General features: G+C 40.9%; 1 protein-coding gene across 1 annotated transcript; it reads right to left on the bottom strand.

Moving 5' to 3' along the window:
• Nucleotides 1-1,895: 1,895 nt before the first annotated feature.
• On the bottom strand, nucleotides 1,896-15,050 carry LOC137141973 (serotriflin-like). The gene is made up of 8 exons (XM_067531106.1): nucleotides 14,960-15,050; nucleotides 10,620-10,681; nucleotides 9,339-9,455; nucleotides 8,856-8,943; nucleotides 6,676-6,821; nucleotides 5,540-5,634; nucleotides 4,511-4,599; nucleotides 1,896-2,362 (listed from the first exon to the last, which is right to left on the bottom strand). The coding sequence occupies exons 1-8, from the start codon at nucleotides 14,982-14,984 to the stop codon at nucleotides 2,235-2,237; spliced, it is 750 nt and encodes a 249-aa protein (XP_067387207.1). The 5' UTR covers nucleotides 14,985-15,050; the 3' UTR covers nucleotides 1,896-2,234.
• Nucleotides 15,051-15,362: the final 312 nt, after the last annotated feature.

The following is a 15,362-nucleotide window of genomic DNA, read 5'->3' on the forward strand; positions in this document are numbered from 1 at the left end:
GGCAAAGAATTCAAAACTCATTTTGTAGTTAAGTGTGTGTGTGTGTGTGTTGTGGGGAGGGGGAGAAGTATGGTTGAACAATTTTCTTAATCCCAGGAAAGCCTGTTATATTAAAAAAGAAAAGAGATGTTTTCTTTCTCTTTACGCCTCAGCCCCCCAACCCCTCCAAAACTTGCAAAACAAATTCATGGGAAAGTCTTTTCATTGGCTTTGAAAGGCCCTTTGACCAAACAGAGAGAGGCAGTATTTTGAGACAGTTGCCAACAAGTCAGGTTTTAGAGAAGAAGTCACATTTCATATATAGTGTCACTTGTGCAATGGGTTGATGACTGTTATTCACAGTTAACCTAGAAAGAGCCAGACTGGATCAGACCAGGAGCCCTCTAATTAAATATCCTGTCTCTGACAGTGTCCAGAACCAGCTAGTCCAGAGGAAGGTGTAAGAACCCTGCAGTAGGCAGGTGTGGGATAATCTTTCCCACACTTCAGTTCTCATTCTCATCTCTAATAGTTGGAATTTAGCTCAGCCCTGAAGCAGAAGGTTTAAAATCCCTTCTAAAATATATTAATTGCAATTTGGGATGTTCTTGATATTCATATGCAGTGCTAATATCTTTTTGATAGGTGTAAAACGTATGACTGGTCCATTCACTGCTCATGCTTTTGGCCCTGATTCAGCAATACACTTAATCATGTGCTCAACTTCAAACATTTGCTTAAATATCATTAAAGCTGAAGGGACACAAGCATACACTTAAATTTAAGAATCTGCCTAAGTACTCTGGTGAATCAGGGCCTTTAAAGCTATGGAGATGCCCTGAATGGCAGACTGCTTAAAAGAGAAGTAGTGTTATGGAGAACTAAAAGGATGCTATGGCAACTGTGTCCATTTCCCATCCACTCTCTGCTGAATGCACAATGCAACAGCTCTTCCCCAAAGGTGACAGACAGATCGTGTATTATCTGTAACACTCACTCTCTATAATAGTGAGGTGGAAGGAAATGAAGAGGTGCCTCACTGAATGTAAGAATGAGAGAGAAGGCCAAATTCATTCTTAATGAAATTCCACCTCGCACAAAGAATTCATTCCACTATATTGTTTGTGAGCCTGAGAGCTTTTTTGTTGTTACTCTAACTAAAATTGCTTCTCTGATCTCTACACTCTGTCTGTTTCTACCAGAGAAACACCATCTCTTCAAAACATTACTGAGTGTTCTAGATCTTCTGCAGTGTTTCCAGGCATATTAGACACACATTCCTTGCAGCTATCTGGTCAAAGAAGTCTGATAAAGACATGCACTTTTTGGAGATGCACTAAATAGTATTTTACATAAAGCAAAAGTAATAAAAGCCAAAATAAGCTGCACCGTATTGAATGAGTAATACAGAAATGACAAATGATTTAAGAGTAATTCAGGTGACAGCTTTCTATTTGTTACTAGGAGAACGTTTCCCCATCTCATAATCCTTCCTTCCTTGTGTGATAATTACTTTCAAGAATGGAGACATTGATCCAATTCTTTCAACAGCCCTTTTTCACTGAGGGAGACATATTGGCACTCTTACTCATGCTGAGCAGTATCTTACACCAGGAGTACTCCCGGTCACTTCAGTGGACCAGATTCTGAGGTCCTTTCCTACAATGAAGTCCACAGGGTTTTTCAGAGTAAGGTACTCCATGGGATCAAGCATGGCAGAATCCAGCCCTCTATACTTTTTGTGGGAACAGTTCTGCTACCCTTATTCCCACTGATTAAGACCTTACAACCCTTGTATTTCTGTTGCCACTATGAGACCACTTATGCAAGAAGGTGGCTCGCAACATGAATGAAAATGGAGAAGTCTGGCCCATTGTATTAGTGGGATTATTTACAGAGTAAGGACTACGCAAATATAGATTGGCAGGAACTGATCTTTAAATAGTACTTTAATTGGTGTTTTGTAGAAGGTGAAATTGATATTGATAGAGAAGAAATCTGTCATTGAATGTTGTACAAGTCTAGCATGTAAAATGCTGAATTTCAAGCAATGAAGACAAATCTGCTACATTTTTAAACAAAAATATTAAATTACGTTAAGAACCTAGAAGTTGAAAGGCCAGATCCTACAGCTCAGATGAATAGCCCCATTGAAGTCAGTAGGATTACACACAAGGGCTGCAAAATGGGACCCTGATTTTCTAAAAGGTGCTGTCATTACAGTGAAGAATTTCCATAAAGGGATGAATCAGTGGCTATTTTATTTCAGTGGTGCATCGGCAGGAGGCAAGACAGTTTTTTTTGACCAGGGAGTTTGTACATCCATACGTCTTTGCTAAATCAGGACAGTTTGAGTAAATGTCCACATATTTACAAGGATTGGCTGAAAAGGAAACACAGCATGAGATCAGCCATTAAAAGAAACAGTAGAGTTTTTCCTTTTGTTAAAGCATATTTTAATTAAATGAACATTTTTCACTGTATTATTTTGAACAGTTATTTCCCTATGAGGTTCGAAAAATCTAACTGCTCGCAGAAATACTGTTCACTTAGATCAAGGCATTCAATGAGGTGGATCTTTGTCTTTTTATTCAGCTTATTGCAAAAAGGACAAGTCACATTTGGATGTCGGTCTCATCTTAATAAGTCTAGGTCAGTTCTCTGTCCTATAGTCCATTAGAGTTTTTGTCCCAGAAATGAGCTATCCAGATTTCCAAACCTAGTGTATTCTACGGATTCTACTGACATCTCTGCCTGGTCAGCCAGGAGGAAGAGGTGTTAAGGAACTGTCCTACTTTCTTTGCCAAGGGCCTTGGCACAATCTTCCTCTCTTCTCAAAGTGAGAAATCCATCCATGTGTGGTGGGCCACTACACAGGCTGTGCCACACAGAAGTCAGACTTAACCCATGAAAATAGCGTTTGGTGGGACATTAATGGGGCATCTGCTTTGTGCTTCCCTAATCATTAGGGAATTCAGTGACTCCGTGTAAGCCTAGAGTCACTGATGGTGCTAGTCACCCCCAAATGAGTAGAGGAGTTGAATGGAGAGCAGGGCAATGGCTTCATTCCTCTCTGTGCATATTCAAAAGGAAGGGCTTGCTGCATCATATCACAGGGTGTCAGGACAGCCATACTGTCCCTTCGCCCCCAGAAGCATTGTGCCTGCTTCCGGTGCAGAGGATCCAGGAGTTCCACAATCTGTCTCTTTGGGGCTCTTGGAAGTTACACCAGCAAAATCCATGGCAGGTTTTTTCTATACATTCTGCAGTTGTGAGTGTACAAATACAAGTGGCTTGGTCGTTCGCAAAAGGCACTGACAATCTACCACATGAGAGAGCTGCTTCCCTCTGCCTGGGGAGGCACATTAGGAGACCTAACAGATGAGACAGCAGTTAAACCAGCTTATTTTCACACACCACCAGGCAGCTGCTGCCGTTGGAGAGGCACCACAGCACTTGCTCAGAGGCAAAGGGTCTAGCACACAAGACACAAAGGGCTGGATTGTGCAGTGCTCACCCACTGAAGCCAATGGAGATACTTGGATGACTTAGTGCTCACCAGGGTGAGTAAAGGTTCCCCACTGTGACCCAAAACCTATTACCCAGAACGAGAGGTAGGAAAATGCCATGACTTCACTTGGCCTGGATGCATGACTTGGTCGAAAATCCTTGTGGGAACTTGCTCTGGCCATTGTAGGTGTCAAAAATATTTAACGTTGTCACATGGTCCTTTTTCTTTTTTGGGGAGTGGGGCAGACTGGATGGTGATCTCCTTGATCATATTAAACATCAACTTACGCCACAAGCTGTCTCATAGATAATGAATAGTCCCATTGAAATCGATTTATGTGATGCCTAGCACAAAGGGGCCCTGGTCAATGATAGCAGCTCCTACGTACATCACAATACAAATATAAATCATGGTATAAAGTCCTATTCAGCACAGAATCATAGAAATGTAGGGCTGGAGGGGACCTCGAGAGGTCATCTGCCCCCTACTAAGGCAGGATTAAGTATACCTAAACAATCCCTGGCATACTTATCTATCCTGTTCTTAAAAACTTCCACAGACTGGGATTCTACATTCTCCTAGTAACCTGTTCCGATGCTTAACTATTTTGTAGTTAGATTTTCCTAATGTCGAAATCTTACTGTAAACGGAGCCAACTACTTCTTGTCCTACCTTGGGAGAACATGGAGAACAATCAATCACCGTCTCTTTAGAACAAAATGTTACTTAGTTAAAGACTTATGTCCCCTTCCATCTTCTCTTCTGAGGGGGACATGATGACACTCCCCTGCCAGGATAACAGTCCACCCCTCGGAAGCCCTTAGATGAGCCCCTCCACAGGCTCATTTTTAAATAGCGTACTTAGCATGTTAGTAATGTGCGTAAAGGCATCACAGGCTGGCTCCATAGGCCCGGTTTTTGAGTTGATGATTTCCCAAAGCCTTCTTTCCAAGGGACTTTAACATTGTTTTAGTAAGTGACAGCTTTGCCACTGCGATATTTCAAACTACTAAAACTTACTGCATAATCCACTGTCACAGGCATTAGGGCAATCTCCACACGGTGCCCCAGATTTGTAAGGTGTTTTCATTAAGTCCCTGATATTCCCCCTGAAATGGTAAAATTAAACAGCATAAAACGTAAAGCCAGTATACAACCCATACCTTCATTTAGAATTTAGGGGACATTAATGCTGCAGTCGGGGATGTGATTTGTTTAGACCTCCCCGCACTAGCTCTAATCTAGTTACCATGCAGCAAACAAGCGAGGATGCCATGGGGTAGGCTTCAGCACAGGCTGCGCAAGTGAGTACGTACCAGGGGGGGGGAGGGTCAGGGACACTTATATAGCCTGGACTGATTCCTGTTCTGCTGCACGTTGACTGCTATTTTTACAAGCTGGCTAGAATAAAACCTAGCACGAGTACAGGAGCTGCAACCACATCCCCAGTTGGAGATTAGACACACCCTTTAATCTGGTATATGTCAAACAACAATTTCAAATGTCAAAATGTGATTATTAATATGAATCAAAGAAGTGTGGCCAAGCCCTCTGCACAGCTTTGAAACGCTTCCAGTTGTCTTCATTGTTAATGATAGATTGCTTATGATACTTGCAAGTGCTTATGTGCTATCCCGAACTGAGGGAGTGACCAGCACTGCTACTTTAAAGGAAGGTGCACTAAACCCTGCAAGAGGCAGTTATTGGATAAGAGGTCCCAGGGGAAACTGCTTGCAGACCCTTACTGGATAAAAAGATGATCATATTTCTCACTTAGCAGGCAGTTAGTAAAAAAATGTTTTTTTTTTAAGCAGCGCAAACCTCACTGGGCAATCACGGGGGCGGAGGGGGGCTATGGGTTGTTTTATTTTAGAATGTAATTTGCATGTATGCTTCTGCATACAATTATTATACTAAATTGCCCCTCTGATCTTATAAACACTTAAATAATGATGCACGCTGCAATATAGCTGAGTTTCCTGGGTCATTTTGATGAATTAAAACACTAAGGAATTCCAATAATTAATTAAATCTCTATTTCATACATACGCAGGGCAGTAATGGCAAACATAAAAGTAGCTGTATTCATTCTGAGGGCAAAAGGCAACTGCACATCCAATCTGGTCAGACTTATACCAAACCACCTGGAGATGGAAAAGTAAATATATGAGTGAATGTGAAAGGCTCTGTATTTTTAATATAATAAAATATACATTTAAAAACACTTTGCTATGAAGCTGGATTTGGGCACATTGTCTTATATTCTACCACACTGTGTAATAAGTCACATATTGTAGGGAAAAAACCAGAAAAACTACAGTTTTCATGTGGTCTTATCACCCTTTGCAGGATGTAATGGAGATGAAACCCAAGCAACATGGCAGATTCTCAATCACCTGGAGTATTTAAATCAAGATATAAACATACAAACAAATACTCTGGTTCAGCCACAAATTGTTGGGCAAGAGTCAGGATTCACTAGATCATTTTACCTAGTTTGTATTACCAGTATCTGGTCAGAGTAGATGGTCATAATGGCATCCTTCAGGGCATGAAATCTAAGATAATACAATTCTACAGAGAGTTTGTAAACCAACCTATAGACATTACTATCTAGGAGTTTATCATGCCCCCATTCCCCTAATAATCTAGGACCTCCAAAATATTTAAAAATACAAATAAAGTATCTCTCAGTTTCTTGGTTCCTAACCTGTAGGTGAATTAGCTTGATTACTTTATAATTTGTAAGTATGAGTGTCTGAAGAAGTTATTGAAGGAACACTAAGGGAAGATAACTTAGTGCCTAATTTGCCAGTGGTACAGGAAGAACAACATTAAAACCCCAAGAAAAAATCTACTAGGTTATCAAGTCTATCTGTCTGCCAATGCGGTATTGTTCCCTGTGTCTTAGGAAGCTTGGTCTAGCCTAGTTTTAAATTATCCAAGCCACAGGGTTTCCACCACTTCCCTTCATCTAATAGACCTCTATGTGAGGAAGTTGGTCAGAATATTTAGTCTACAGTGTCCATATTTGAATGTTAGTTGTCCTTTTACTTTTGCTCTGTCGGAATAATTCTTATCCTTCATGGTGTTTATTCCCTTTAAATATATTGATACTAGTAATCATTTAGCCAAACATGTATCCATTAAAACATGAAATTAGCAGGTGGAGCTATGGTCCCTACCTGTGTATAATGGCCAATCACTGCCTCTGGTGTGGTTGGCCCAATGCCATACTCAAAATTTTCCACCTCATTGTACCAGGGTTGAATTACATCTGACCATGAAGCGGGTGCGGTTGACATGTAGAGATTTTCACCACAGTTCACTGCTGAAAATGGAAAAGAAACGTTCACAAAACCTGATGAGGGGCTTAAGAAGATGCAAGAGCACATCGGGAGAACCCGCAGAAGATTTGGGAATTTCCAAGAGAGCATGGAGGGAAGAACCTGTTTTCATTTCCCGAATACACACGCTCTACAACCCTGCCCTTTATCGCTATCCTGGTCATCCATGAATAACATTGGGTAAATCCCAATAGTTCAAAGGTTACCTTTGGTTCTCATAAATATTCAAAGATTCAGATGTTTATCTGAACCTCGATGGCAGCGCTAAGTTACCAGAGCCTAGTTCAGGGGTGTCAAAATCATTTGCTATGGCGGGCCAGATTTGAATTAAATGTATTTCAAGTGGGCCACACATACCATACATCGAAATACTAGGCACAACCATTTTTATGTGGTATTATATTTTATTTGCTAGATATCAGCGATGTAAAAACTGCAGTAAATTCACTTCTACAACTACTACTATTTTACAATTAAAAGAATCGATCAATGATTAAGAATTATAGTACTACACGATGCCCCAAGACCGCACTGTCCCTCTCCCGCCTTTTGGAGCGCTGTGTCTCGTGCACACAGCGCTCCACGCACTGCTCCCAGAGTACACAGATCTCGTGGTAGCGCGCGCTGCCGCGAGATCCCGCGGCGTTGTACTCTCTGGCAGGAGCGTGCGACACCATGACGTCTCGCGGCAGTGCACGCTGCCACCAGAGAGTACAAGGCTGCGACATCTCGCTCCTGTTTTGTGAGAATAATTCAGCTGCAGAAATGATACTTAACTCAGATCAGCTCTCTTTGCTCTCGTAACTGTGGTAACAGGTGCTGAATTCAGCCCTGAGTATAAGCCCTTTCATGTCAATGGAATTACACCAGGGCTGAACTTTACTTGGTATGTTTGTATATGAAGAAGTATTTGATTGGATTAATCTGGGCCAAGATTATACCTAACATTGTTTGGAAATTGTTTTGAAACTGTTATGTATTCCTCAGATGTAAATAGACTCGGGCAGTTCAGATAGAAAACCCACTAGAAATATCCACTGCCACCAGAGTACAACGCCACGAGATCTCGTGGCAGAGCACGCTGCCGACAGGGGCTGGACCAAAAAGATTAGCAGGCCCTATCCGGCCTGTGGTCCGGGTGTTTGACACTCCTGGCGTAGATCCACCAAAATGCCCCAGGATCCCAAAAACTCTGAGATCCACCCATTCTAGACAGATGTTGCTGCCAGCACAAATGCATTCCTTGACATTGAACCCTGGATCCTTCAGCAATGTAGGCTGAAAAGCCACATACTGACCCAGCATTCTAGTTTCCTTGGTAAATGAGGTCCATATTTTGAGGATCCACTGCTAATCCACCCTGCTCTTTGGTTTGAAAATATTGGGAGAAGAGGTTTTCTTGCAATGATTCTTAAATCAGGAGTAACTTCATGGAAGTCAGTGGAATTACACCAGTGTAAAACTGGCACAGCACAGATGACATTCAAAGCTTTAGTTTGGCTCGGGACTCAAGCATTTTCATGTTTCAGGAGTGTTCATGTCCAGGGTGTTTCTTTGGATCCAGTCTTGAATCACTCATAAATTCAAAGTAACACCACCATTGTTCATCACTCTGTTAGCAAATGCAAGTGACGTCAATGAAAACTGATTTATCTTTGCCCACAATATTTTTCATATTATTAGAGCTATTTGGGGCTAAGTATTGGGAGGAGGAGGATTGGAAGAAAAATCTAAAAAAAAATTGATTTTTTTTCGCTTTAAAAATTAAAAATTGTGAAATTTCTTTCAAATTTTTCATTATTTCTTTAATGTTGAAATTTCGTCTATATTCAAAAAATATTGCTCAACTGTAAATAACATGCAGTCTAACTGTAGAATAGATGAATCCATACACTCTAGAGTAGTAAATGCTATTCATTCAGCAAAATATTGAGAGCATTTAACTTATGTTATCTGAGAACTGTTAACATAATGGGTGGAATGATGCATTATTCATTTAAAACTGACACTTTACTTACTAGTTGTTCTTCTCTCTGGGGGACTGTGGGATAAAATACACTCATTTGCCCAACTCTTGGCATTCTCTGCAGCTGCTGGACTCCATTCCTTAATGAAATGAGAAAGAGTAGTTGTTCATATGTGTACTATTTAGTAATTCGTAATGCAGAATGTGGAAGACAGCATATACTTGGAAATTGCAATTTCAGTGTTTAAAAACTTGTCACAATTCCTTCTTTCATTCGGATAGTAAAAGGGGGAGGAGCAGCTCAGTAGCTGCACACCTGAGGAGGAGGCTAAATATGGTGATTAGCTAGATGGAGAACATATCACAGGAGACCAGAGCTAGAGGTTTTTCCTTTCACTTTCAAAGGAGACATCATTGTTCATGAACAGCTAGATTTGTCACCCCCAACCTGCTCCCTTCCCTTGATAATGCCTACGTTCTCCAACATCTTATGGGGGAAAGGATTCAAATGGATTTCATGCTTGCAAATTCTTACCATCCTCAGCATGTTGCTAGTGGTTGGTATCACCCCTCTCCTTAGGGCATTGTGCTTGTCAATAATCTCCTTTTGTTGATCTGCTTTGTCAGTTGACAGAGAAGCCAAATCTGGAGTCTGAAACAGAGGAACGTACAATAGTTTTTCTTGTATTTGGTAGTATGAGTCTGAAATATTTTATACGTGAGCCCAGGAATCGGTTGCAATTAATGTGTCTTTAAAATATTTCATGAACTAATTATGTTTATAACCTTATTTTCCTCAGAATTAATCAACCAATCGTCAATTAATTAAATGATAGGTCAGATTCTAATATCTTTATTCTATGATACGTAGCACCCTACTTCACGTGTGGTCCTAGTGAGCATAATTTTGTAATGAGAAACTGATCCTATGATTTAATCTTAGAGTTTTTTTGATTGCCTAATTCTTTGAAATATAATGGGCCAAATACAGTGCTGTTAAAAACAGGAACAACTCCACTGACTATATTATTTATTTTAAATCATGATTGCTCCTACGATGAGGATCTTGTTGTGCTAGGCACCACACAGATGTATCGCAAACAGACTGGTGTATGGTGCTATGTGACTGTGAAGCGTCACTACCGAAATTTTTGCTAAAGCTTTTGATATTTTGAAATTCTTCATCCTTTCACATATGTGAAAATACCATGAAACGTTTGAGTTCTTTTGCGTACTATAGTCTTTCTTCATGATAGTGAATGTTGTATCTAAGGTTACAAACAGTTTTCATTATAAACCTCTGTTTTTCCAATTATGAACATCTAAACTTAGTCAATATTACTGCATTTGTCATTTACTTTTCATTTGTAAACCTCACTCAACCTAAGGGCCTTAGGCCCTGATCCTATGAACACTTATTCATGTGCCTGACTTTACTCGCATGAATAATTCTATTGCCATTGAGAGGAGTAAAGTTAATTGTGAAAGTATTTGCAGGATCTGGCCTTTAATTTGCCTTGCACACTTGTGCCATTTTAAGAACTTAAATAAGCTTAAGTGCTTGATGTTGCTTTAGGACCTTAACTCAGTTTAAAATTTCAACCCCAGTCCTCCCAAAAAATGGTCAAAATCAACACGAAGTGGTTTAAATTATGGAAGTGGGTCATTTTGAATAACATGAACCAAATATTTTTTTCCTTATCAGTTTGCAAGAATATTTGACATATTTACTTTTTGTCATGATTCAGGTTTCAGAAATCTCAAAATGTTCATGGAATTGGAAAAATGTTTGTTTCTCACCCAACTCCCGTCCTACCTGTGCAGTGGCTTGTCGCAGCACAGCAGCCAGGCCCAGGAATGCAGCTAGCAGAATCATCTCTGAAAAGGGAAGCACAATCTGCTTAGTTTTCTGTCTGTGGCTTATGTTTATTTAAGTACGTTGCAGCAGAAGTATGCTGCCATATGCTGTTTATGTCTAGGATTTTACTCTATTGGGAAGGTGGTGATTTTGTCACCAGGTCATTATCCTAGAGCAGCGGCTCTCAACTGGTGGTACGCGTACCACCGGTGGTACTTGGAAGAAGGCTGGGTGGTATGCGAGCCTTACCGCGCCGCCGAATCTGCTGCCGAAAGTTCCCCCCCACCGTGAAACCCTGCCACCGAAAAGGGGCAAACGGCGGCAGGGTTTCGGCGGAGGGCATTGTTCCCCCATTTAACCCCACCACCGCCACGAAACCCCACCACAAGTCCCCCCTCCCTTTTTTCCCGAGTGGTACTCAGGTCAGGTACAGTCAAGTCAAGTGGTACTTGACCTGACTGTACCTGACCCAAGTGGTACTCGGGGAAAAAAAGGTTGAGAACCACTGTCCTAGAGAGATAAATCCTCTCTCTCTCTCTCTCTCTCTCTCTCTCTCTCTCTCTCTCTCTCTCTCTCTCTCTCTCTCTCTCTCTCGTCTAACAGTACTATGAACCAACCAGCTTCCCATGGTTTCCTTATTGTTCATGCTCCCATACTACAGGGTTTTCCTTTAGAATGTGGTGAGACACAGTAGCCTGAGGTCAGTGCAGAGGGAAGTACTAATTTTCCTGCATGGAGGAAGTACAGACATTACTACTGCTATCACCCTGACTTGGGCTTTCATTGTGTGGGCAGTTTTAGTTTCTAGCCAGAACTCGATAGGAACTTTCACTGTGGAGACTGCAGAAGGGCTGCACTGAATTAGCATGTGCACTACCCACCTTTGCAATGCTCCCTTCCTGGCCAATTACTGGATTGCACTTGCCCATTCCTTCCATCCCGTTGTGGAGGGGATGCTGAAGATGTGGTACAACAGATGGCTCCCCAGCAGATATTTTACAGCTGGGGCCAGGCACCTGGGGTTATGTCAGCAGAGTCCAGTGCAAACCCAGTTTGAATTTAACCCCTCTAGTTTTTGTTCAAACCAATGCCCCTTGTTTATAATTGAAAGCAGGGAGATGGCCATCTTCATGGAAGGAAAGATTTAGTGCTAGATGGAGACTTTATATATAAACCTGAGCAAAGGGTGGTGCATAAGCTCCCGAAGTATCCGTAGGAGACATCCTTCTCTGTCTCGATTCCCCCTTGCTTTCTCCTTGCTCCTCAGAATGGTACTTTGCTGCTGGTCTATAGCACCAATGTAAACTTCTACCCCCAACTTCCTCCACTTTCCTCATGACTCTGGCCAGTGAATAAGAGCAGGAGCTAAGTCTCTGTCTCTTCCTCTTTTGCCTGCTCTGGGAAAGGAGTAAGTGGGTAACTACAACTACCCGGGCTTTGAGTAGGTCACATGAGAATGATGAAGGGGAGATTCTTTCTCTCCAGTGCAAATGCATAGTCCTAGTCACAATCTAACTGAATAACTGAGATGAATAAACATTGATATGTCTGCTGTGCTCCTGTTCAAAGGGTAGGTTGTTAAAGATCATCATTGGAAAATTGCGATGGGGTCGTCAGGAGCTGGGCCAGGGATTGTGTCCCAGGAAAGATGGGTTGTTTCAGGACTTTCATTATAGAAGCTTTGCTCAGAGCATAATTGTGTGGATGGGACACAGGAATGGCTTTCATCCAGTGATGAGCTGTTGCTGGCAGGGCTGCCTTGCAGGTCCACCTGGGAGCCCTAATCAGTGCAGAGTGCAGCTGCCCACTTCTCGCAGTGCACAGGCCTCTGAGCACATAAGACGTGTGCTGGAATCTTTACACAACATTTCTGTTTCATTCCGGGAGCAATTCAAAAAGGGCTGGGGATTATTTTCAAATCCCTGTAAGACCCCACGACCCAGTTATCTCTGGAGATTTTTGCTCCCTGACATTATAGTTAGGATAATCTTGGAGGCTTTGGCTCTCAGTACCTGTTGTTTAACTGGCTTGGGCTAGTGACTGGGCTGGAATTCCCTTCCATTGGCCCTCTGCCCAAACCCCAGCCTAAGCAGACGTAAGGGCATGATATCAGGTAGATTTATTATTAGCTTAATTTTATGTTTGGTTTGGGGGAGGTTGATGATTTGTGTTGAATGTATTCCTGGTAAAAGGACGATGGGGTTAGCTGACCTTTCAATATGCTGCAGGAGTGGGTCTCTAGAGCTATTTGCAAAGAGAGCATGTTGACAGCGAGTATGTGGGAAAAGCAGGATGCATTTTTCCTGCTGACACTGGAAGCTTCACTGCTCATCGCGTTGCTTGTATGACTCTGGAAGCAATGGGCCATATCCTCAGTTGGTGTAAATGGGTGTAGCTCTCTCACCTTCAGTGAAGCTACACCCATTTACACTAGCTAGAGAACTGGTCCATTATGTATCCCACATTCTCAATGTCTACCTGTACTCCTCTTGGATTAGACAAGGGTATTGTCTATCTGGAGACTTCTCTGGTGAGAGGTATTGACAATAAGTAGTATAGTGACCTTGTGACATTATCCTTTAGTAGCTGACTCACACAGAGGCTAAGGGACCTTCTACTACTAATGACAAGAGAGGTTCTGCTTTAGCAGAACTGGGCTAGTCCTGTGTCTTGTACAACTTTAGAATCAAGGTTCAAATCTCAACTCCCCCGATATGGATATGAACATGTAAAGTAGCTGATGATTAAATCTGTTTGTGGCATAGATTGATTATGGGCCAGTTCCTCAGCTGGTAATGCAACTATGCTGATTTTCACTAAGGATTTGGCCCAACCTCTAAAGTATATAAACACTAAACACATTAGTGTTTATCTTTAGGTTAATAAACATACATTTTCTTTCCTGGTAATTCATTTTATAACGCGGTGTTTGTTTGACTCTAAAATATTGTACACAATGGGAGGATTTTTTTTTTTTGGTAAATTTGTGGCTGTACACAAGTACACAAGTATTTGAAGCAAAAAAGGCATCTGTTTTCAAGTAAAAATGGGCCAGTTTTAGAGCAAACTCTGCTTGTAACCAAGCAGAAAATAAAAATATTTTTTCACATACAAGTGACTTTGGCATCAAAAACTCAGGAAAATATATGCTGTGACATGTTCTGAGGTGAAAATAACCATGCCACTGAAATTGTGAACATAGTAAAAAATGCAGATAGGTCTGCGAAATCTCCCCCCAAAGAAATGGCACGAAATTTTCATTCTAAAATTTTATAAGGAAAAAATATATATAAATGAATTTTTGTACATGATTCCTACACAGTTGCAAAAATGATTGAGGGATCTTACTGAGAGTCAAAGGGGCTACTACTGCTAAGTCACTTAGACACTTTTCAACCATATGCTTATTCTTTAGAAGATGTAGATAAGAACAGCCATATTGGGTCAGACCAATGGTCCATCTAGCCCAGTATCCTGCCTTTTTCAATAGTGGCCAATGCCAGGTGCTTCAGAAGGAATGAATACAATGGGTAATCATCAAGTGATCTAACCCATTGCTCATTCCCAGCTTCTAGTAAACCTAATTGCTCTGAGAGTTAAACTTTAGAGCTTGATCCTGCAATCAGCTCTGTGCACTGCACATGTACAAAGTCCGACTGTCTTCACTGGGGTGAGCACCTACAGCTTGTATTATTTCATCATTACAGGCAGAAAACCTCTTGTATGTGGTTTTGTTCCTCTTCCAAAGGTTGAGTCTTGAAACGACTAAATCTAGCCTAAACTATTCATACAAACCAAGCTATCTACCTCTTTTTGTTATAGAAGTGCAACCCCATTCATTATTTATTATCTCTTGAAAGTGATTTTAAAATTATATAATGTATTATTCTTATTTAGGTAGCTTTCTGTGTGTGCAAGGCAGTTTACGGATATGTAAAGAGACCGACAGGATCCCTGTCCTGGAAAGAATATTGTATAAGCCAACAATGCACACAAAGAACTGGAATTTAAATACATATATTATTTAACACCCCTGTTTAACTGCTGTTTTTTTCTCTATTCACTCATTGTATAAAGGCCACTTTTTATTGTTTGTTGGTTTTTTCCATATTTTCTCTTGCTTTTGCTAGCCCTTTGACTAGTTTTTATCTTATTCATTTTATTCAAAAAAAAAAAAAAAAAAAGGCATTATTTCTCTGAGTGTCCTAATGTTCCAAACGTCCTTCTTTGTAGAAGACAATCTTTTCAAACCTGAGGATAAGTTCACCATATTTTAAATAAAGGAATGTAAATCTTACCTTTCTTTTCCAGAATGCTAGGCATTATCTTCTGCACCCTTCAAGAGTTTGTGGAAGTGCAGGGATTTCTTCACTGGAGCATAATATATAGCTCTCCTGTTTCCTGCTTTGGCAAGGTGAGTCTGTGTCACAGGAGGTATTACAAAACCCTAGCTGGAACAGGATAGAACACTGGGTTTCCCATACACTCCTCCAAAAAGATGTTGTTTGTATTTGACTTTTAATTCCTCCTATTGTGAATTTTGAAAGTGTCTCAAAATCTCTGATTCAGAATTATGCTGACCTGAGTTTCTTCTATATTGTGAAATTTACTTATAATTAGCAATCGGAGTGAATTATATAAAGTCGTATCACAAAGTTTCTTAACTAGATGTGTCAACTCTCTCTGTAATCTCTAAGGTTT

This window comes from Emydura macquarii, unplaced genomic scaffold (assembly GCF_026122565.2).
Source record: "Emydura macquarii macquarii isolate MOO-44397 ecotype Brisbane River unplaced genomic scaffold, CSIRO-AGI_Emac_v2 contig_3123, whole genome shotgun sequence".
Taxonomy (NCBI): domain Eukaryota; kingdom Metazoa; phylum Chordata; order Testudines; family Chelidae; genus Emydura; species Emydura macquarii.

Excerpts from the sequence above, each read along its gene's own strand:
- LOC137141973 (XM_067531106.1), bottom strand. The coding sequence starts at position 14,984 with ATGCCTAGCATTCTGGAAAAGAAAG. Across the intron at positions 10,682-14,959 it reads TAGCATTCTGGAAAAGAAAG|AGATGATTCTGCTAGCTGCA; the intron begins GTAAGATTTACA and ends TTCCCTTTTCAG. Across the intron at positions 4,600-5,539 it reads GTTTGCCATTACTGCCCTGC|GGGGAATATCAGGGACTTAA; the intron begins GTATGTATGAAA and ends TTACCATTTCAG.